We start from the raw sequence: 25,632 nt of genomic DNA on the forward strand, positions 1-25,632 counted from the left end.
TCGAATCATAATGGCGGCTCGACAAACATCCAGTCCCGTCAGTGTATTCGGCCAATATTTGACTCAGTGCTACTCGCGCCGCGCCAGTGAGAGGTCGCCGTGGACGAGCGTCGTGTGTTTGAAATTGTTTAGTTTCGTGTTCGACCGGGCAGTGATAAACAGAAGTGACGAATTCCGGTATACATAAGTGTGTGGTTATGCGGCGGCGAGTGATATGACAGCTTTCGCCACCAGACGGATTCCGGCCGTCTTCATGAGGATACTGGTGACAAGTCTGGCCCCGAGATCATGGTGGCTCCCGATTCCGAGGCAGCTTCGAATCCTCGGATAACGTCTAGTCACGAAATTCCATCCGTCACGGAGGCTCGCCATAACGGCGATTTGTACATACGCACCAGTTGGGTGGATGCGGCTCTAGCTCTCTCCGAACTCGAAAAGGTGCAGTGTTTGGACGTTGGATGATTTCAGTGTCCATTTTCGTTGATCATATTGCACGTGTGATTGTTTTTCTGCGAATGTCACTTGCGCCAGGAACGCGGCAGCGCGAAACCGTGGCGCCAACTAGTGGGAGTCGTGCGTACTATCAAGGCCGCGCGTATTTTAAAGGCCTTTACGCAAGTAAAATGTCATTGATAACGGACTTATTTTACGCTACGCTTACGACATCTAAGCTTTTGTACTACATTTGCCATAGTGAAGATCATGTGTGTTTTATAAAGTCCTATAATCTAGATAGTTTATGCGCGTTCATCAATTAAAGATTTATGATTTATTTTTCAATATTCCGTTTGTGTAAGTGCAAGGAAATTCACGCAAATCAGATTTATAGCTATCAACAATATATCAAAAACTTCTCTAGATCAATACACGCTGGATAGTAAATTATATGTACATAAATAAATATTTTGTTAAAATAAAAATAATATAATACATGTTGGTATCCGAAACGTTCGTCAGTATTACTTGGTACTACGAGTACTAATATATATTCTGTGGTATTACTTGTAAACTCAGTAATAACTAATTGTCAATTTTGCGATCTTGTTTAAATTTTAATCTGGCTAGAGTCTAGGCTGTGATACGTACCAAAGTTAAGAGCACTAACGAATTTTCGAATTAAAACAATATAAAAATAAATAATTAAATAATGAACAAATATACGTAATAAATAAGAACTGCATTGAAAGATGAAAGTTACAAAATATATTTCAAGTACCTGTTACGAATATGAGCTTACGAAGAAAAGAAACAATAAACTAACAATAATACATTGAAAAAGATGGATTGTAAAACGAATAGTCAGTTGCAAACAATGTCAAAGAAAAAAGAGTATTAACGGTCCCAAAATACAATACTGAAAATAACAACTGTATCCCGACTAGGAGTCGAATTCAAAGAAGGCAAAGGAAGGATAGTTCCGAGAAGGCCACACAATGTGAGGTTGTTCATCCCCGCTGTACATCAACCCCGTTTGTAAAAAATTCTCGAGATAAAGTCACGACAACATTAACTTAATTATAAAATATAAGTAATCTCAGTAAAAAACTATACAGGGAAACGTCGTGAAAGTTCAAAATTGTCCGACAAAAAAACAACAGCTGGCTTAATGATAATGGGCGGTGTGATATAGGTATTTTGTAAGTAGTATGCGAGATGAAGCAATTATGAGCGAGGGCTCGGCGCCGCCGATAGAGACATCAACGCGAGCGGCCTCACAATACCACACAAAATTATACTGGAAACACTACCTTTATGTGTCCGACATTAATTTCCTCGTTGAATTGTTTTATGTGTTTATGTTAAAAGTTATTTTATTCGTAGCATTGGTAATAAATTTTATGTTATTACCGAATAACTTGGGTAAAATAAAGAACGTTTATTTTACAACTCTTTTAGAATCACTTAAGATTTTATTTTTATGCCAATTTTTATTTGGCTTTTAATAACGTTCCCAAAATCATAATCGAATAGGCAATAGTTAAAGCTTCCTTGACGATAACGTCTAATTTACGATAGTCGTAAAAGGTATTATCGAAATAAATAAATCGATCTCGGATCAAAAGATAAATTTAAAATATAAGAATGCTCTTCCAAAAGTTTTTATGTCTGTTACGACCGCACAGCGTTCGCCTCGTGGAATTGAGACATCTTGTGGTTTCCGATCGTTTATCTCTTTCTCGCATGGTTAAAGAATGGTTGCTTTCCTTATCCTAAAGTCGGATTTACTTTCTCCCTCCCGCACGTTTCCCACGCGTATTTTTCATCTTCTTCCAAACATTGCATGTGCCAGCCACCGGCAGCTGCATTGGATACCTATAAATGAATGTACACCCACAATTTTCAAAGGTGCATCGGACTTCTGGGTATTTTCAGTTAAACCATCTTCTTTTATAAGAAAAGTTATTTTATAATATTGTTATTTAAAATTTTTGTATGTTACTCTTTATGTTTTCAACTATAACTGTCTATTGTTCTACTTTAGTTATACTTTAGGGTCTAAATGTTTCTATCGTACCTTTGATCGAAACATAATCCATAATAATATTTCGTTTAACCTCAACATTTTCCAGAACGTTACCTTATGGTGTTCTATTACCTATGAGCCATTACCTGTCCAATCTTCAATTCAGTGAACGCAACACGTGGCATGTCTTACATTATTGCATATTTTCCATTCCACTGATCTTCAATCTGATCCTACTGGCTTACACCAACCAGATGTTCTGTGTACTACCTTAACAGGATAGGATCATATAAAAAACAAAATATTAAGGACTACGAGTACGTTCCGCTGTCGCTAAGGTGCTATACAAGAACTAATCTCAAAAATATTTCATATCGTGACTTAAAAAATCTTGTTCCCGAAAAGACGTCAAAACATCTAGAAAATGTTCAATTAACAAACTATCAGCTTCCATTTGCAAACATGGGCAAGCAATTTGATTAAAAGCAGAAAATGTTCACACTAACATTGTCTGTTATATGTTGCTACTAGTGTGGTTGCTAGAGAATGGTTGTAGTAAAACTCTAAAATGTTTAAGTAACCTAGTTCATGTGTCCACCACATGGCAGTCCCGACCGGTTTGTTACAATACATACACACTTTCTCAATGATTACTTTGTAAGGTATAGGAAATCAGAAAATGTTCCTCATGATATATCATTTCTATTTAAAACAGTTTAAGAAATCTATATGAATTTTTAATTTTGTTATTAGTTTTGCTATAATGCGCTATATCAGATCAGCCGATTTAGATTTAGAAATAGTAGTGGAAATTTCGGGAAAGTTTATAAGTGACATAATGTTCACCGGGACATCTATCATAAATAGAATATGTACAGAACAATTCATTGACTTATGAAATAACATAACCTACTACCAAATTATAAAATAAACTTTTATCATGGTTGTTATTTTATATTATGTTGGGTGAAGGTTGCTCTTTGTTGATTTGATAAAATGGCTCAATATCTGTGATGTAATCTAAATATTATGAACTTTAATTTCATTCAAATAAATGTCGTTTAATTTATGGATTACATTATGTTTAAGGTCATAGGATCACAGCTGCTTCTAAAGTCATAATAGCTATTTTAGTCTCATTTTTGGCTACAACTAGTCATTTATTTGGTTTTGTTGGCTGGAGATATTGTAGCTACTTCAGCTTTAATACTTATCAATAATTTTCTTGAAATAAACAAAGTTACGTCGTTAAACTATGTGTAGGTTGCATAATAGTGTTATTAAGTAGAATGAGGCGAGCGCACGATATTCCATGCATGCTGGATAATGTTGGTGCTGTCCACACCCACGGCCCATTATATGCAGATAACCGGAACTCTGCTCGTGTTTGGTATTATTGGTCCACTCCTTTCACGGAGTCCTTAAGAATAACAATAGAAATATTCAATTGAAAGTGACTTGAATTAGTAATATTTACAATATGTTTTAATGGAACTATCCAAGAAATTGATTCATATGAGAAGCCCGGATCTACGTCGTCTGATCGGGTTATATGAATTCAACGTTAGTCGTGATCTGTGGGCTGAGTTTGACATAACGTAACCAAATTATGTAGGTCCACCATTTGCCTATGAATAAAATCCTCTAATTGAACAAGTATGCTAACAAGTTAATTTTGCATACATTCTCAATTAAATCTGGAAATAGTATCGTATATTTTGACGAGGCAATCAAATACGATAATATGGGTTCGACCCGTGATAAGAGAAAGCCGACAGGCGACTCGGTCCACAACTCCACATGTATTCTAAATTTATCTCGCCGTTTCCTTTCATATGATAAAGAGTTGTTTACATAATTTGTGTATTAATAGCGGATGAGTTACTCATAAATAGTACGTTATTTAAGCGATATCAAAAGAAAAAGTCTTTGATAGCGATTTTGTGATCTTTTTATATATATATTTTATATCCTTAATTTTTTTGAGGAATAACCTATTTTCAAATAAATTCCGATTAGGGAATTTGGATAAACATAAAATATCATACTCATATAAGATAAACAAAAACGTTAGCAAATCAATAATAAAACTTCTTGCAATGTTATGAATTCTATATCTAATAATACTACAATATAATAACACGTCAGCAAATGTTTATAAAGCTGGTGCAAATTCAATAGCACGTGAAAACGTGCCTGGAGTGACCTGATCCGTTATCCGCAGGAAGTGCGCTCTCAGACGCAGCGCTCGGGGATCCTAAACTAATCCTACTTGCGTCAGCATTCATGTTTTTCAATGATATTGTAACGGAACAGCCCGAAGCATTTGATAAGCTCCTTTCGATGGAATTGTATTTTAAAAGAAGAGCTTTAAGTTTGTCAAATATTGCTTATTTCTCATAATGTAAATTCAATTGCATTACGATTTGTTTACATGAAATATTTTCTATTTGCTTACCGTGTATGCTCGTCTCATCGTTTTATCGTTATTTACAATTAATGTCTGTTCGAAGACAGATGAAAACATTATAATGTGTTTCAAGTAATACTATCATTTACAACAAATAACTTATAACAGTTATCATTTATTGATAAATCAAAAGGTATACATTATGCAAAGTGCTCCGCAAAAATGGGAGTTCCGCAAGGAAATGTTTTCAAACCACTATTATATGGTTGCTTCATTTCTAAAAATTAGAACATAATATATGTTAAAGTACGTGGTCGAATCCAACTGATATTATTTAATTCCCTGTTTTCTTTCAATAAACGAGAGGAAAAACAAAGTTTGGTCAAAAATAGAGAGTTTTAACTTTGAGAATTACTTCTGCGAATTTTGTGCACGTCAGAACAGGTTATCAAAATAATTGCAGATGCATTGCACACCCACAATATACGCACCTGCCATATTAGTTATGTTGCATGAATGGCGAGTCTTCATGGAGGTAGCTATAGTATTGCGTATTCTCCACGTGGGCTGCAGCGCGGGGCATGGTGAGGGAGGGGGGGGGGGGCACATTCCGGCTGTGACGTCACGCCCACCCAGCGAGCCTCGACCGTTCCTTATGCCAGATTACTTGAGCTTATCACGATCGGATACAGATTGTCATTCATTTTCTGAAACACAATTAAAGTTGAAATTGTGAAATCTGAATTGAATGAAATTGCGTTTAGGTGTTATAAAATTGTAACCTTAGACATAATATGTAATAAGTAATAACATAGAACTAGGATAGAAACAATTGCATTCACCATCCAAGTTACTATACGTTGAATGACACTTAAATATCGTGACAAACCAGAATTTAAGTTAACTTAGTTGAATGCTAGTTACTAATCTAAAACGTTTATTATTATTCCAGTATCACAAAAATGCTTGAAAAATTCCAGGTCACAGGTCACAGTAATAGTTTGGTCATTCAATAACTCAGCCAAAAAGCTTAACTCACTAAATTGGGGACCTACGACCTTGTTGATATTTCTCAATGAATTATGGACGCGAATTAATATTTAATTTATTTCGTAAGCTGTATGTATCAATATCAATTTTGTCATATTTGCCAAATTGGTTTTATATTATGATTGAGCATGAGGTTCAGACACGTTTTCATATCCTGTCGCCAGTCGCTATATCTCTTCATCTGCAGACTTTTCTACATAAAATATCACTTATTTTTTAATTACTGAGATTATAGTATAAGATCCAAGTTAAGAATCTCGAGTAAAATATAAAGTTATTTGTTTTAATTATTTTTGATCAGTGAGATATCGAGCTTTGTTCAAAGTTTGAAGACATGAAAAGTAAATAACATCAGAAAACGAATCCTAAATAGATTATTACTTTTGCTTTTGGTAGTTTTGGTCCTTTTTAGGGTTCCGTATCCAAAGGGTAAAAACATGACCCGAATATTTTCATATTTTTAGTTTAAAAAAATCATGCAAATATCTGATGCTGAAAAAACAATTTTATAATAAGTACTTTAAATATACAGATTTTCAGGTTTAAAGTTAAAATTTTACACAAAAATATGGTTGGTAAATTGACTAAGGTTGGGTTGTACCAACTAACTTTAACTTTAACTACAATGCAAAATATCAAATTTTTGGTTAAAGTTAAAAATGGACGCCATCAAGACGCCATATTTAACCATAACAATAGAGCTCGACAAGGTTTTAAATGCACGTGGCGAAAAAAGGAACTAACACTGTCATCGTACAAAGACGCCATTTTTGACAGTTCTTCTTTACCAGCAGCGCCCCCGCCCACGTTCATTTATAACCTTGTTGGACCAGCTGTCATCTGTAAATTTTTCCGGTCAAAGTTAAAGTTAAAGCTAAATTTAACCTTAACTATACCCATAACTGTAACCTTAACTTTAACTTTAAGCACGCCTCTGGTGCAACCCAACCTAAACATTTCAAACTAAAGTTAACCTCTAACGAAAGCTTAGAATTTATTGCTAGTTATTTATGATGCTAGTTTATTTTCCGTGGTATTTAAATAAAATTATGAGTGGATAGTTATTGATGGCAGGCATGTAATAAGGCAGACGTGTTATTAAAGTTGATGTAAGTTGAGGTTCGTGAATGCTCCCTTTTAGTTTTGAGTTGAATCACCATGGCGCCACGGAGCTCGACCATAGAATAAGTGGGCACAGAAGACAAGACATTCCAAGCTTGAAAAATGTGTACTGTCGTAAACGTGAATGATTGTGAACCATAGAATTTATCTATAGGATTTATCATTACAAGTTGGCAAATGTTGCAAATATATTTGCACCGTTCAGTGATATCACGCTGTCAAAAGCTTTGAACGATTCACCAACTAAGCGGGTTGCATTTGAATTACGCATTATAGGGAGGGGGTGGGAAAGGAGGGGGGAGGGGAGGGGGGCAAAGGGGAACCCCCCTACCTCCTCCCTAAAGTTAGGAAATCAGTAGTTACCAAGATTTTTTTTTTACTTTTTGAGGTTATGTTCAATAAAACAACCAAATTAGTGGACTTATAATAGGCACTTATTTGCACCCTGGCAAACTAACTAAAGGTCTTATTGCACCCCCTGTATTTTTTATAGATATATCCTTTCAGTAAGTGCCAAAATCTTTGCAAAAATGTAGGGTACGTGGTGTGCAAAAAAAAAAAAAATGGCGCCCGGCCTACCCTCTTTGTACAAATAATGTAATAACCTTACATCTAATCCATATTTTATGTTTGTGTGAAAAATATTATAATATATGTTAAATTTTCTATCTATCAAGCCATCTTAATATAGCAACATATTAAGATGGCTTGATAGATAGATAGATATATTAATACATTATTATAATCTCAATAACACAGAGCTATACAAACTGTTTATGACAATTCTTTGAAATAACTTCAGATGTTATCAATAAACAAATAAGAGTTATGGCTCATATGAGTAACAAAAACCGGTTTTCGTATTATACACAAGTAAACTTCGTCCTTAGTGCTATACAAATAAAGTTCAAAATGGCCGCGGCCGGAAAAAAGCCGTTACAAATACGTAATTTTTATTTAATTGTTTTACTAAAACGATACTATTATATACTATCAATAGGACCTAAATCGTTTTGTACACGATAATATAAGCTTTTAACGTCAATCATTTACAAAAATATTAAACAAATTGCGTTCAAATCACATAAATATAAAATAACTTTTCTAGTGTAAACTAGAAGTTATTACGATGTAAGTAAGGCGGGAGCTTCGCTGCGCTACGCTCCCGCCTTAGCCATCTAACCTAACCCAACCAAGTCGTATTGGGCCAGCACGGAGTGATACATTGCTATAATTCATTACCTAAGAATTGTATACTGTTCTTATTTTTATGACACTTAAATACATTTTACAACTAATTACGCATAAAACAAAACGTAACTATAGTGAAAAATTAATATTAAAGACATGATAACAAAAAAAAAAACGTTCCATCACATGTAACTTCAAACACGTATTAAAAAAAACTATGCATTTCCTAGACACAAATCAGGGGTCATTTGAAAGGGGTAACTAACCTCTATAAAATGCCACCGTTCTCGCCCCTCTACCTATAATGCGTGATTCAAATGCCAACCCAAACTAAGCATAAAAATAATATTGGTTTACATTCTTCTTAAACACTTTACAATTTAAAAACACCTGTCCAAGAGTAAAATTGCATAATATGCAAGAAGAATGTTACATAGTTTAATTTTTCTCTCTTTAAAACATAGTAACATCTAATTATTGTATTACCTACTTTCTAAGCACATCAATTACTATAATATCTGCATCTGCATTACATGATAGTACGTCTACGGGTTCTTCAGTATACCGTATCTTACCTTCTGGGTAAAGTTATTCTGTGTGCCGGCACTACTCGACAGCGCCCCCAGCGTTTTCCACTCTTTCATTAATCACAATCGCTACACAAATTATTTTAACGTTTAAAATATCCGATACTTTACTTAAATGATGTACCGCTAGTTCTGATCTTTACATGAGATTACAGCTACTGTTTAATGTTCATCCTTGGTCATTTACACCGGTAATGTTGTGCCTGTACTATTATTTTTAATGTCAAGTACAGGATGCATAATTATATGCATAATGTATATTTGTGCAAGAAAAATTAACATGCTTTGCGAATTGCTTACGGTCTTAATTTTTGAGTCATCTTTTTCCATTTACTTAGATGTTTATAATCGCTTGACATTCGCTTGTTTCGACAGCGAAGTAGTTAACGCATCGCTGTGTCATGCTCGTGGAGTTGCGACGGGCAACATCCAAATACCAATCCCATATATTTTCGATATCTAACTTCCTTGTCGATAGAAGCTATGCAATCTGACAAAATACTCTGAATTATATGCAGAAATATTATAAAGTATGTACTAACATGTGATCTCTATTTTACAGGGTAACATCGAGGGCGGGCGGACGTCGCTCTGGATCCGCGCGTGGCTCCAGGAGCAGCTGTTCGTATTGGGCTGTTTCCTACAGGGAGACGCCGGCAAAGTCCTCTTCGTAGCCATCTTAGTTCTATCCACGTTCTGCGTCGGTCTCAAATCCGCACAAATACACACGAGAGTCGACCAACTTTGGGTCCAAGGTACGTTATCATTTGACGGAGTCCATTCCCAGCAGTGGGACAGCACAGACTATGAAAAATGTACAGGTTGTAACAAAAGTGATAATACTTCAGGATGTGTACACTGTACATCTCCCTGATATATTATTATAGTCTAAAGTCTATAGATAGCTCACTGTGAAATCAGCAGCACAAAAACTTTTAACTTCCACGTTTCACTTGGTTTACCACTTAGTTTTATTTCACCCTGTACAGGAACATCTGATAATATGTATTGTGGAATTGGCTCTAACGATGAATACAAAAGTGGACGATGTCTGATCCAAGCCGCTTCCGTCTTTCGGTGCGTGCTCAGCATGCAACAAGACAACACAAGGCACCGCTCGCTGAACCTCTTTTACGACTAACACGGCAAATTGAAATTCTTCGATCGCTTTTTATAATGCCTCCCTACGTCCGGTTGGTGAGAGTTATTGTATATCAAATGAGCTATTATAGCACCGAAGTAAATGTATAATTGTCGCCAGGAGCTATTTACGAGGGCTGCTATTTATGTATCCGGAACTGGCCACTTACAAGAACAATATTTAAAAAGTAATTACAACATTTGAAAATAGAACTCTTTGGTTGAAGAATACATTTTTTTTCATGTGACTGTCAATTATTTTTCCATTGTGGCGTCATTTTGAAAATTGCGTGTCTTCATTTGCCATGGATTTAACGCGTGAACATTTTCGTGCAATGATTTACTACGATTTTCGGCGTGGGCTAAATCAACAACAGTGCTTTATTCAACTCACCGCAACTTTTGGAGATGAAGCACCATCAAAAACCACTGTTTATCACTGGTACAGTGAGTTTAATCGTGGGCGGTCTATGCTCACGGATGAAAATAAAGAAGGTCGCCCAAAAACAGCTGTTGTCCCACAAAATATAGATGCTGTGCGGGAACTAATAATGCGTGATCGTCATGTTACATATCGCGAGATAGAGGCGTCCTTAGGCATAAGTATGACGAGCATACATAAGATATTACACGAACATTTGGCTGTAAAAAAAATATGTTCGCGTTGGATTCCGCACAACTTGACAATCGATCAAAAACGGGCTCGTGTCGATTAGTGCAAAAAAATGATAAAAAAATACAACCGTGGTACGTCAAAAGCCGTTTATAATATCTACACAGGTGATGAATCTTGGATCTATGCATATGACCCCGAAACTAAACAACAGTCAACGGTGTGGGTGTTCCAAGATGAGCCGAAACCAACAAAAGTTACTCGTGCAAAAAGTACTTTGAAGCCTGTTTTTTGGAATTAATGGACATGTGGCTACAGTGCCATTAGAGAATCGTAAAACGGTTAATTCTGAATGGTATACGACCATTTGTTTACCAGAAGTCTTTGAAGAAATAAGAAAGGACAACCGACAACGCAGAATCATATTACATCACGACAATGCTAGCTGTCACACCTCAGCTGAAACAACTCAGTTTTTGGAGGGTCAAAAGATCGAATTGACTGGTCATCCGCCGTACAGCCCTGATTTGGCACCTAACGATTTCTTTTTATTTCCATACGCGAAGAACAAATTACGTGGTCAACGTTTTTCGAGCCGCGAAGAGGCTGTTGATGCGTTCAAAATGCACGTTTTGGAGATACCTCAATCAGAAAGGAAAAAGTGCTATGAAAATTGGTTCCAGCGTATGCAAAAGTGTGTCGATCATCGCGGCGAATATTTTGAAAAGCAATAAAACCATATTAAATGATATATGTTTGTTTCTTTTTTTAATTCCGGATACATAAATAGCAGCCCTCGTAATAGCTGGAACGTGTTGTCACAGTCGGGCGTGCCTCAGGATAAATGCAACCATTTGCATTACAAATTAATGCTAATGTACAAATAAATAATAATCGGTGACCGATTCTGTATACTTACTGTAATTATTACTGTGCGAAGTAATATCATTTAGGAATAAAGAGCTATGGGGTGTAGCATAAAGTATATTAATACATTCTAGTCTCTGAAATGAGGTGTCAGTTGTTTTCTTATGTAAACCATAGACGCTACGGTCTACCAGAGAGGTCACCTATGCAGTTTTTTTTTAAACGGGCTTTGGCCCACCACACATTCCCACCACTGTATCTCCTGTGTCGCCAGGATAGACAGCGGATCCATCCACGAAAACCCTTTGATATGATCTCAGGGAGTCCAAGGGACATGCTAAAGCTATCTTGGGACCTGCAACGAAATTAATCATAAGAAAATAGGAGTAGGAAGAATTCCAGATCCCCTTCCCATATAAAGCGGGAGACAGCACAAAGTTGCAGTGACCGAAAGTCAAAGAACTGGAAGGGGGAAGCACCACGGGAATAACGTTAATAATAATAGTGACTACTACGCTAGAGCTAAATTAATTTATTGTGTTAGACTGTTGCCAGTAGTAATTGTGACAAAAACGCTTGAAGGCACGGAAGTTCCTAGCGCTGTCCACGAGATCACCGTAGTATGCGACACCAGATGTACAGAGTAGGTTGTTTAGCATTGTAGTTCTTTCGTCCTGCCAGAGACTGCACTCCCAGAGAACATGATGAGCTGTTTGTTCAAACATGTTGCCTTCGGTTGAGCACTCGCACATGGGTGATGCTACAAGATTAAATCCGTAGACGTCTACGGATTTAATCTCTACCTATGCAGTAATGCCTGCGCAGGTGTCACTCGAATTGACTTTCTATTTTGCGCCGGTCGCTTCCACTGGCTCAAAAAACTGCACAGATCTATTCCCGCACATGACACACATTCCGGTCTCCCTGCACAGGTGGACCTCTCATCTCGGTAGCATGTATCGCAGCCATTAGTTTTTATTCGATTTGGAAAAATACCTCATTCACTTTAAATGTCTCTTGTCAATAAGTTATGATTTTTATTATCATCATCATTTTTTATTATCAGTTCCTTCTTCGTCTCGTTTTTCTTCGTATGCTTATTTTTCTGACTTTGTTCCAACCCGTTTCACCCACTCCAAGCAATTAATAATATTATATCTTTTACAAGTTTTTATCATTCAAGTTGCTATTCATCTGTTTAAAATCTCGTATTCTTTCATTGATTTAAGAATTATGTTTTGGTTTTGTTGCTCTAACTGTAATGTCAACTGATATCGGTAATATATCGCCTTGCTTTATCTCCTGACTTCGTACCACACGTAAATAATATGCCGGGCTCCAGAGTAATAGATCTTACGCGGTATTTTGGTATCGGTCGCGAAACGTCAGTTTTATTGTACCTTTCTAACATTTTATTAGCAATTTATTGCGAGGCCTGCGTTGTTTATTGGGAGCATTGGGTGGTCGGCTGTCAAATCGTAAAGTTCCCCTCCATAAATAGTTTCGATACTTACCCGGCTACGGATTTAGTTACTGTGCGGCTCGCTGATATAACGAATATTCAAAAACTTTTTTCGTCAAAGGACCGTGTTAGATTAAATATAGGTTCGGTGATGCCTTCTTTGAGAATTTCGAACGTGTCAAGAACGGAAACAATCGGTCCTTTCTCTTAGTTCCCACAAAAATTGGGAAGGAAGTGCTTCTTATGCGGGCGGTTTGATTTCAATTGGAACGTGTCTGGAGAGAATTTCCTCGTAGGTCTGATTTTATTAATAGCTCAGTCAGCAGATTATAGCATATAATAACATTTTTGTTGTTTTTTGGCGATCGATGTAAAATCATATTATTATTATTTATTAACATTAGTTGAATCGTGGAATTTTGTAGTTCCTAAAGTATTATTACATTAATTAAAATAAGATCGAACTAATAGTACTACGAAATCTTTTAATACTGGCCACGACAAAATGTCCATAAAATATTTTGTTTTTCTTTTGTTTCATTCGATAATATTTTTTGTTCACAAGTAGGTAGAGAATAGCAGGATTAATAAGCGTGGTGCCAATTCGCAAAAACCGCAGCTGCTGTAAAAGGAAATGGGCGAACATAATAGCCACCTGTTCTTCTGAGATTATACTTTTTGTTGACTTAAAAAACTTTATTGTGATATGATTGCTACTAACAAAATGTACACAAAAGATAACGATGCTAAAATGAACATACTTAATTCCTTTTAATAAATCATCAGTATAATAAAATAAATAATCAGCTTTATGAAATTGTAGAGAAGATGATTAAGAGGATCAGCAAGTGACAACTTAGCAATATTTTTTCCGATTCGATCATCTTGAGTTCTATCTATTTAATAGAAATAGTACCTATGTTATTCAATCTAGTTATTTAAATCACGGCTGCAATGTTATTCCATTTACATAATATGGTAAATAAACTAGTTATGAGCCTCCAGCTACTGTTCAAATAACTGACGCCCGGCCCCCACAAAAAGTTTCCGTAACAAAGGCGATCGCTAAACAATGCGTACGTCCAAAGTCACCTAACAACTTAATTAGGTGGCCCACGGTGCTCGTAAATATCCCAACGTGAAATTACAGCCAATAAAACAAAAAAACTATAACACATTTATCGGCTCACAAAAAATGGGATATTTGATTGTCCGCCGTCTTTTGTACGACGGCGTCGTGCTGCGCCGCCCGCCGACCTGCCCCAGCCGACTTTATTACTTGAGCCCTCACCAAATTGAGATGTCTTCCCGCTTTAAATGCTTTTGAAACGACTCACAGTTTCTCGAACGCTGGCCAACGAACGGCGTATAAAATTTTTGTAACTTTATTCAAATCTAAGATTAGTGTTCGGGAATACTTAAATTCATATTAATTGCAAATAAATTATTGGTACACGTCACGGCTTTTTGCTAATCCAAAGATTAACATGAGAACATAATATTTCTTTTTATCGAGGAGACCGACATGATAAATGACATTGTTGTTTATGGAGACGCTATAGCAGGTTAAGGTAAAGTTAGTAAAGGAATTTAAATGCTTAATGTGCATAATACATTTAAAATAGTAATTAGCGTAGACCATAACATAAAAGACATAAAGTTCATACATGAGATAACTGATAAGTGATAATAGAATAAACACCGACCGATTCTTCATTGGTGACAAAAGAGTAGAAAACATTTTTGCTTTTATGCAATACCGCTATCTGGGATTGCTTAATTTAAAACAGGGACGTGTAGATCCTTTTCGATGAAGTAGGTACTGAGCCTCACCCCCATTCCGGGAACTGGATATAACAGAGCTTACGTTCCGACTTTAATTCACCCGGCATTCACAACTTGCCGCAATCCAACACAATATTTTGCAACGAGTTCGTGTAAACGGGCATCCTATTTGAATATCAATTTCATATTTATGCAAAGGCTCGGCGGGATTAAATGTATAAATTGCGAGTTCTTTCGCTAAGTAACTCGAGTCCTAGATTAATAACGCCGTCGGTCTCGTCTCGTTTGTGCGAGCCGCCAGCTGCTAAGGACACAGATTGTTTATTCCGCCATCCATCTGTTATCTACGCGGGCTAATTTGCATAGAGGGCTCGGGTGGAGGGACGGAGGGCCGGACCACACGGACACAGCGCCGCGCGCGCGGGTGGCCACAACCACATGCGCGCCGCGCACGTAGCCCCCCTCCGCTCGCGCGCCGCACCCCGCACCCCCGCGCGGACCCGCGACGTCATTCATTGCGATCGTCCGCGCCGATCGCCCGCTACCGCATCGAGTAGAAATGTTGTCATTATCGACGCGTACGCATTTAGAATGCAATAAAAGCCCTGACATTCGTGTGGTTACCGACGTGCAATAAAGATGTAGATTGTATAATACAATGAGACTCCCAGTTTGAATAACAAAACGTTAAAATGAATTCGACAGTTTTGCTCATTTCTGATTTGTGCACGTTCTACGGGGTTCGAATTGGAAATCATTGTAAACTAGATGACTCGTGAACTTCGTATCACTTTAATTCTGAATTATTTCATCACATAAATCTTCCCAGGACTTCCACGAATTTCGGTTCAGCCTTTCTCGAGTTGTAGCGAAAATAACAAAATTAAAAATTCATATTTACTTATTTATACACCTCTAGATTACGTTCGAGGTAACAGTAACAACAACTATTACAAAAAATCTAATTTAGGTCAACCTACAATAAAAAATAGCATTTTATTTACTCCAACAAACAATAATATCGAATCCTAAGGCTTAGGAATACGTTAGAGTCGTAAATCGCACCCACGTCTTTGGTAGGTGTTAAAATAGACGCCTTGTGCGGGCGCAACGTCCTCCACCCGCCTGTAATAATCCTTGATATCCGGAATAACTTAAGTCACTCTATGGATACCTATTATACATATTCATATTTTATTACTCCTCAAGAGCATGCACCACAGTCTTAAGTCTTAGATACTAGAATAAAAACAAAATCAAACGTCACATGTTTGCAGGTTATGTAATAAAAAATTGAAAAGAGATACCGAATTACAACAAAAACACTTTAATTTATTTTTCACTTGGTTTAACATGATGAAAAAAAAACTTGACAACTCAATCACGTTTTTGTTAAAGACGTTTTTAGCGCGTTTAGCTCATTTGCATACAGAACGTTCCGCGAATCATTAGCGAATCACTCCTTACTCCAGTGTAGTGAACCCACAATTACACTGACAAGAGTTTTTCTAGATGTTTACAATATACATCTATCGGTTATACTGTTATGTGTGTCTAGTGGTATAGAGCGCGGCTCTGAACCCACGGCCTCCGGGGTTTGATTCCCGCGTTGGAAACATGTTATTTCCAAGTTTGGTTTGGACAATGCAGGCAGATCACCTGATTGTCTGACAAGTAAGATGATCCATGCGTCGGATGGACATGTAAAAAGTTGGTCCTGCGCCTGATCTCTCGCCAGTCGTATCGGTCTTCCGTCCCACTGGGTTATGAGAGTAAAGGAATAGAGAGTGCTCTTGTGTACTGCGCACACACTTGGGCACTATAAAATTACTCCTGGTTTTAATGAAACCGGCCATCGTCACTGAAATCGGTGTGGGAGCTATTATTATACTGTTATAGATGTAAACGAGAATTTAGGAGAAACTGTTAATGAACTAATTAAAACACCTTTAGAATCTGATAAGCATCGAGTCGCCCAAACATTTCACGTTGCTCGATTTTTTCGACACCTCCCGAAGCTAATTCTCGCAAAAAATAAAAGGCGGCCGATAAATCTACGGCCCGGTGTTAATTGGAACGAATCTTTGCGACATCCCGTGACGCGCCGGATGCAGGGACGTCGCCACTTTAAAAATCCATTATGGTTATCATTATGGATAACGTATATTCCCTTTGATGTCTTTTTTAAAGGTTCGATAAACTCGAAAGGGAAAAGTAGAAGGGACCAGACAAGATGAAATACTTTAGAAAGTAAAACATTGAATATAATTGAACAAGTACTGATGAAATCGCATTAAGTGAGGATTTACAAAATATAAAAAAAAAAGATGTTCTATTTCCGTTAATTGGAAATGACACAACAAGCGTGGTATTTCACATGCAGACGAACTCTTGTTTACTCTCACGACAAGTTCATTAGAACATGTCAGCGGGCCGATATTTTCTTTCAAAGTGCTCTGAACCCTCCCGCTCCATTCTGCCGCTGACACTTATAAATGCCTCCTCCACAAAAAGTTTCGTGGGTGTCGTTAATATCCACCCCTCTTCACGACAAATATGTTGACACTCTTAATAAGCTGCCGTAGTTTTAGCTAAAATTAGAGAACCCCTTTTTATGCTTAGTAGATGAATTTCCTCGAATTCACTCCGTTGAGTGCATGGAAGATTCACTTCTGATATATGTGCACATATTTTATTATTATTAAAAAATAATCCTATTGATATAATAATGATATAATAATTTATAGTAACAAAATATTAAAGTAAACAGTAATAGCAAAAATTACATAACTTTAGATTTCTTTATTAATTAGTTTAAATAGTATTATTGTGTTTGTACATTTTTATAAGTTTTGTTGTTTTTTGTTACAGAGGGTGGTAGACTAGAAGCAGAACTAAAATACACTGCCCAAGCCCTAGGCGAGGCGGATTCCGCAACTCATCAGCTCATTATACAAACTGCCAAAGATCCAGACGTGTCATTGTTACACCCAACAGCTTTACTAGAGCACCTCAAGGTCAGTAGCGAATTTGTAAATAAATGTTCATGTAAAACCAGAAAAATACATTCCATAATATTATGTGCAACCTTACCAACTTGTTCCTGAACATCTGCCTCACATTTTTTTGGGGTTCAGTTACAAGTGGTCACTTTTTGCTTCTCGTTCAAAGGACGATCAATCAATGCAAATGTTATATTGTGTGCTTTAAAATTGTTTTCTTTTGAGGGTTCATTTATTTTCGTTTCTTACGATTCTTTTGTTTCTCTGCAGGTAGTACACGCTGCCACTCGGGTGACGGTTCATATGTACGAGATCGAGTGGCGGCTGAAGGATCTCTGCTACAGCCCTAGCGTCCCCGATCTAGAAGGCTATCACCATATCGAGTCCATTATCGATAATGTGATACCCTGCGCCATCATCACGCCACTCGATTGCTTCTGGGAAGGCTCTAAATTGCTTGGCCCTGATTACCCTATTTTTGTACCGTAAGTCTAGTTTATGATAACTTTCTACATTTCTTTATACTTTGATATTCTTTTATAGTTCATTTTCTAAGTTCATCAAGGTCCGATATTATCAAACATATTCATACAATTGTCGATTTAACAAAAGCTAGTTGTAAAATTAATAATTAAGATATGTATTAACAACAAAATTCAATTTCCAGTCATCTGCAACACAAGCTACAATGGACGAATTTAAATCCGCTAGAAGTGATAGAAGAAGCGAAGAAATTGAAGTTTCAGTTCCCATTGGGTACCATGGAGGCATACATGAAGCGAGCTGGTATCACCTCCGCTTACATGAAGAAGCCGTGCCTCGACCCCACCGACCCCCACTGTCCCGCCACGGCGCCCAACAAGAAGTCTGCTCATGTAAATATCACTCCAAATATCTGGAATTCCAATATCCTTCACTGAGCAAACACTGTCGCTTATGCTCAGGAATGTTGCTTTTTAACAAACACAACAAAGCAACGAATAGGGACAAGTGATACCTGCACAATGCATATTGAGTAATAAATATTGTGACTAATGGTTTAACTTTAACTGATAAATGAGATAAACGACAGAAATGTGTACCTAATTAATATGACACAACTTGAAATTGCATTTTTGCTTTTGAGCACGATACTAAACAAGATCATAATTTGAAACTCGATAACTTAAAATACCGTTTACTTTACACTGTATCATAAACATAAATACCTTAATGAAGATCTCAAATACTTTCCGTGACAATGAAATATTTTTGGTCGCGGCTTGAAAGCGATCGCCGCCAGGCAGATGTTACGGCTACCTGCTCCGGCCCCCAGCGTTTAAAAATAAGAGAAAAAACGTAATATCTTATTTCTATAAATTTTATGGCTCCCCCGTGGAAAGCAAATATAGCACCTAAGTTTTTGTAATGATTCTAGTTAAGATTTACAATACTCGATTTGAGAAAATAGTTAAGACGTAGGGTGCGTTTTTGTGCATTTGAGTAAGACGTTACCACCCACATGCGGCCAGCGCGGACCCGCGCATTGTCCCCGCGCTCGCGCAGTCGGACCTCTCTATTATACGGGCGCATTGTGTCCGCTTCAATGGGTCTCGTTTGCCGGTACTATTCGTCACAATGACACTATTATATCAAAAATGTTTAAAATATTTCTAAGTAATCGTAAATCCTAGTTTCCTGCACCGAATTCCACTTCGAAGAACTTTTCTAAGACCGAGCCGGTCGACTCGTAAATAAAAATCGTCTCGCGGAAATTTGATTCCTATCATGTTAACCCATTAAAATCATAAAATTGATACTCATGAGCATCATCATTATAAAAATTCCTCCGATAAGAATTACAACCAATTAACTCGAGAATGGAAACATCAACATTTTTACTGCCGATGCGTCGAGCGAGGTTTATTTTACATAGCTAACGCGATGTCTCAATTTGTAGGTCCCCGATGTGGCGGCGGAGCTGTCTCACGGGTGCTACGGTTTCGCGGCGGCATACATGCACTGGCCCGAGCAGTTGATCGTCGGAGGTGCAACCAGAAATACAACGTCAGCCCTGCGCAGCGCGCGCGCCTTGCAAACGGTTGTACAGCTGATGGGCGAGAGAGAGATGTACGAATACTGGGCCGACCATTATAAAGTACACCAAATAGGATGGAATCAAGAGAAGGCGGCCACGGTTCTGGACGCCTGGCAGAGAAAGTTCGCTGCGGTAAATATTGCACCAATTAAAACTTATTTATTGCATCATTAATTTTATCCCAATGCAGTTGTAATTATTTCGTTTTCTTTTTCGTAAACAAACGATCCCATAAAGTCTTATTACGCCTATATCTCGAAGAGTTTATTGCTTTAGTACCGTAACACGAGACACTGGTATTTCGAATATGTATCACGTAGCTATTATGTGTGGGAGGTTAGTTCGTAGTATTGAACCCAGAAGGACACGCCAAATAGAACCGGTCTTTCTTCCGTCTCAAGTTTCGTAAAAACTATTTTTCTTAAACTCTGATTAGATAATTGTCATCGATACATTTTTTTATACATTTTGAACTGTTGAACTCATAATGTTATTAACTTAAAATATAAACTAATTCCTTATTTTTTTTTATTTCCTTCATATTTTGTTGCTATACAAATTACCAAAGAGTCATATCTACTCACAACAATTAAATAACAATAAACTTTGATATTTACAGGAAGTACGAAAACAGACGACATCAGGCTCAGTATCACAAGCCTACAGTTTCTACCCATTCTCAACGTCTACTCTTAACGATATTTTGGGAAAGTTCTCTGAAGTATCGCTCAAGAACATAATCCTCGGTTACATGTTAATGGTGGGTTTCTTTAAGTCTTCTAACTAGTTCAATTTTCAAATGTATTTTTTACCAATTTTATCTTTTCATCATTTTGTGATTTTATATTCTTTGCACTATTTTTATTTGTTTCATTTATTTTCTTTCAGTTAATTTATGTTGCTATCACCTTAATCCAATGGAAGGACCCCATTCGTTCACAAGCTGGGGTCGGTATAGCCGGAGTTCTCCTACTCTCAATCACTATTGCAGCTGGATTAGGATTTTGTGCTTTATTAGGTTTGTTTATTTTATTTCACACTTTGTTTTTATCGTTCATATTCTATTGAGTTTTCAAAATATTTCGTGGATTTGTGTATTTAAATGCTTAATTTGTTCTTATGTTATTTTTTTCATTTTTAATGATCGACATTGTTTATTACTTTTTGTGACACATTTTTTTTTAATCCCAGGTATACCATTTAATGCATCAAGTACGCAAATAGTACCATTTCTTGCCCTTGGATTGGGAGTACAAGATATGTTCCTATTAACGCACACGTACGTGGAGCAATCGGGGGATGTCCCAAGAGAAGAAAGAACGGGCTTGGTACTGAAGAAAAGTGGATTGAGTGTTCTTTTGGCGTCGTTATGCAATGTCATGGCTTTCCTCTCAGCAGCTCTGTTACCTATTCCAGCATTTCGTGTTTTCTGTCTTCAGGTAGGTTTTTGTACCTAATTAATATTTTAATAAAACACAATTCTAGCAATTAAGTATATGATTACATTCTTTGAATAATTGAGTTTAACAAAATATTTTTTTGTAGGCTGCCATTTTGTTACTGTTCAACCTTGGCTCTATGTTGTTGGTGTTTCCGGCTATGATATCACTGGACCTTCGACGTAGATCTGCCGCAAGAGCTGATCTATTATGTTGCTTGATGCCCGAAAGCCCACTCCCAAAAAAGAGATTCCCTGAGCGATCGCGGGCTAGATCAGGAAAGAATGACAAGGTAACTAGAAATATTGTTTTCATGTCTTTGGTACTATAGTATATTAAAGTTTCAATGATATACAAATAAATTGATGCGAAAGTGACTAACTGAAGCCAATTTACATTTCAGAATCGAGTTGATACGACACGACAACCTCTTGACCCCGATGTGAATGCTGGAGAGCCGAAACCTTGTTGCTTGAGTCTGTCAATTACAAAATGGGCTAATGATCATTATGCACCATTTATAATGAAACCGGCAGTAAAAGTGAGTTGAATTATTTTTATTGTAGAAATTGTAACCACATTGTAGAAAATATCCTAATGGTTTTTGTACCTACATTTTATATTAATCTAACAAATCTCAATTATTTCCAGGTTATGTCCATGTTGGCACTGATCGCAGTTATCTTAGCTAGCTTATGGGGTGCAACCAAAGTCAAGGATGGACTAGATCTAACAGATATTGTACCGGAGAATACTGATGAACACGAATTTCTGTCACGCCAAGAAAAGTATTTTGGATTCTACAATATGTACGCAGTGACTCAGGGTGATTTCGAATATCCGACGAATCAGAAACTTCTTTACGAGTACCACGACCAGTTTGTCAGAATACCGAATATAATAAAGAACGATAACGGTGGATTGACGAAATTTTGGCTCAGCCTTTTCCGTGATTGGTTGCTAGATTTACAAGCAGCGTTCGACAGGGAAGTCGCCAGTGGGTGCATAACACAAGAGTACTGGTGTAAAAACGCAAGTGACGAGGGAATACTCGCATATAAGCTTATGGTCCAAACTGGTCACGTGGATAACCCAATTGATAAATCGCTGATCAACGCCGGCCACAGATTGGTCGATTCTGATGGAATAATAAATCCCAAAGCCTTCTACAATTATTTATCCGCTTGGGCTACTAACGATGCGTTAGCGTACGGAGCGTCACAGGGCAACTTGAAGCCGCAGCCTCAGAGATGGATTCATTCGCCAGAGGACGTGCACCTGGAAATTAAAAAATCGTCGCCGCTAATTTATACACAGCTTCCGTTTTATTTATCGGGCTTGAGCGATACGGATAGCATAAAGACTCTAATAATGTCAGTACGAGAGCTGTGTCTAAAGTATGAAGCTAAAGGTCTACCGAATTTCCCGTCTGGAATCCCGTTCCTCTTTTGGGAGCAGTATTTGTACTTGAGAACATCATTGTTGATGGCGCTTGGGTGTGCTCTTGCTGCAATATTCATTGTAAGTATCTATCTGCATCAAAATTTTCTTTCACAAAATTGCCTTATTTTTTATACTATTATCGTTACCAAGGATATCTTTAAAGTAAACTAACACAAATATTTTGTTTCTTTACAGGCCGTAATGGTGGTATTGCTAAACGCTTGGGCGGCACTTCTGGTGACGTTGGCATTGGCAACACTGGTGCTGCAGCTGTTGGGTGCGATGGCTCTTTTCGGCATAAAGCTCTCGGCGATGCCTGCTGTACTACTAGTATTGGCAGTCGGACGGGGCGTACATTTCACTTTGCATCTTTGTTTGGTAAGTTTAATTGGGAACGAATTTATTTCAACTCTCAAAAAGAACCCTATGTCCAATTTCAATAATTTTGTACTTTTTGACGTATCTAATTTCCAACGAATATTATAATGAATGGTTATTGTTTTAGGCGTTCGTGACCGCGGTTGGATGCGCACGACGACGCGCGTGCGTTGCTCTGCGTGCTGTCGCAGCTCCGGTGCTACAAGGAGCCATAGCCGGTGCCCTCGCCGCCGCCATGTTGGCTGCTAGCGACTTCGGTTTCGTGGCGAGACTGTTCCGGGAACTCTTACTGGCGCTGGTAGTGATGGGTCTCATCGACGGTCTACTCTTCTTCCCCATACTCCTCTCCATATTAGGCCCAGCTGCTGAGGTTAGTGAATATTTCTTATTTCGTATTAAAGTTCAGTAAACGTGTGGATCACGGACGTATAGATTTAAAATTTCAATAAAATCTCGCTCTGTTAACTTAGATGAATTATATTACAAACTTTGACCTTGAATATTTTTTAACAAGGCATATCTGTTGTCATCAGGTTCGACCTTTGGAACATCCGGATCGACTCTCGACTCCCTCGCCGAAGAGTTCACCGAAACATCAGCGCAAATCGAGCTCCAGTTCTGGTGGCAACGATAAGTCGAGCAGAACAAGCAAATCTGCACCAAGACCGTGCGCTCCCTCCCTCACAACTATAACAGAGGAGCCTTCTAGCTGGCATAGCTCGGCCCATTCGGTGCAGTCGTCCATGCAGTCCATTGTGGTCCAACCGGAGGTGGTGGTGGAGACGACTACGTACAATGGAAGCGATTCAGCATCGGGACGATCTACACCCACCTCCAAGACTACGCACTCCGGCCCTATAACTACTACAAAGGTGCGTTTTGGCCGTCAATTTTTCTTTCATGTTATCAATTCCCTTTCTGTCTTTATGTAAGAGAAAAATTCTCTAAAAGTACAAAATTGTGTCTGTTATATTTCAAATAAAATATGAATGATTGTAATTTCTTGTTTGTTTCTAGGTTACTGCCACGGCAAACATAAAAGTGGAAGTAGTGACACCGAGCGACCGTAAGTCCCGACGCTCCTACCACTACTACGACCGACGGAGAGACCGCGACGACGACCGAGACCGAGACCGGGACCGCGACCGAGATCGGGACCGGGATCGAGACCGGGACCGTGAGCGAGACAGAGATAGATCGCGGGAACGAGATAGAAGAGACCGGTATCGAGACGAGAGGGAACATCGCGCGTCGCCGAGAGAAAATGGCCGTGACTCCGGACATGAAAGTGATTCTTCGCGACATTAGAACAATGGTAGCTAAGTGTTTTATCTGTATCTTCCAATGAATCAAAGCAAAGTGAATATTTCACACCTCAAATAATAGAAATTCGCACTCAACTTACGGCAGTATTAAGGAAATGTAATTTTAATTATATTTGTTGTAATAGTGGAGGCTATTAGACGCACCGCATTTTTATTTGCAACTTTAGTGTAAATCTGTTTTAATCCACAACAAAAAAATAATCAATTTTAATAAATTTAGAGACTTCGAGACCGCAATCAATGCCTTGATTTTATTTTATAACTTTGTGACTTTGTAGAGTTTTAAATTTTTTTTATGAACAAGAAAGTCAGTTGGTGGGCTTTAATCTTGTGTCCCTCAAATTACAAAAGTGTTCCTACTATAAAGACATTTTCTTTACCATTAAATAATTAATATATTATATTGCGATACGTCTTAAGACTGCGGACGATTTATTTATTTATTTGTGACTTTTCACCACTGAGAACGCATACTCAGGTTTATTGTACAAATTACTAGTTAGGTTGTATATTCTATAAGGCATTTATTTATGAGATTACCTAGATTATATTATATATGTGTTGTGATCACGATGCGCGATCACGTTTCGAACAAGACTGCTTTAGTGAACGATATCGAATCTGCTTAATAAAGCGACACATACTAGAGAAATGTTAGGTATATTATATAAATGATCTGTTAAAATATTTTAAGCACTTAGTAGGGTATTTTAATGTTTGACAATGTAAAAAAATAACTGAAAGACTTTTTGTGGTAGCTCTTTTATAGTTTTTAAAGTTTACCTATATGAATCTCCATCATTATGAAAGTATGTGTTGCTTAAAAAACTCAGCTAGGAAGTAAATTGACCTCGAAAAGTGTTATCCTCAGTAGAATCCTTAGTATGTGACATGTGCAGAGTACTTATTAGTTTATAATAATTTATAATTGTGTAACTTATCAGTAAAATATAGTTATGCTGTAAATATAGAGGTAGTCCACTTTTACGTAGCCAACGCACAAACTTGTAACGCACACATTTGGTTGTTTAATATGTAGAAGTGCGTTGCGTGATGATGATTAATTTTGACATATTGTCGATAAACTGTAGCTGTAGTTCGCACTTTGTATCGTAAATAGTTAGAATTCTTTAATTGAAAATGTCATAACATAAATTCGAATTTTAAATTCGACCACCTTCTTGACAATTCGCGAAACCTTGCTGCTATTTTATTCAGTTCTTTCAAAGTATAAATTTCCATGTTTTCTCTTGTTTCTTTCTAGTAAAAGAGTAATC

General features: G+C 37.5%; 1 protein-coding gene across 1 annotated transcript; it reads left to right on the forward strand.

Moving 5' to 3' along the window:
* Nucleotides 1-25,476, forward strand: LOC121730476 (protein patched). The gene is made up of 16 exons (XM_042119525.1): nucleotides 1-438; nucleotides 9,387-9,579; nucleotides 17,563-17,708; nucleotides 17,964-18,178; nucleotides 18,361-18,568; nucleotides 19,633-19,902; nucleotides 20,390-20,530; nucleotides 20,659-20,788; nucleotides 20,962-21,209; nucleotides 21,316-21,501; nucleotides 21,613-21,750; nucleotides 21,861-22,730; nucleotides 22,848-23,030; nucleotides 23,158-23,400; nucleotides 23,564-23,902; nucleotides 24,048-25,476. Exons 1-16 carry the CDS (start codon nucleotides 289-291, stop codon nucleotides 24,336-24,338), a joined length of 3,951 nt encoding a protein of 1,316 aa, XP_041975459.1. The 5' UTR covers nucleotides 1-288; the 3' UTR covers nucleotides 24,339-25,476.
* Nucleotides 25,477-25,632: the final 156 nt, after the last annotated feature.

This window comes from Aricia agestis, chromosome 9 (genome assembly GCF_905147365.1).
Source record: "Aricia agestis chromosome 9, ilAriAges1.1, whole genome shotgun sequence".
NCBI lineage: Eukaryota > Metazoa > Arthropoda > Insecta > Lepidoptera > Lycaenidae > Aricia > Aricia agestis.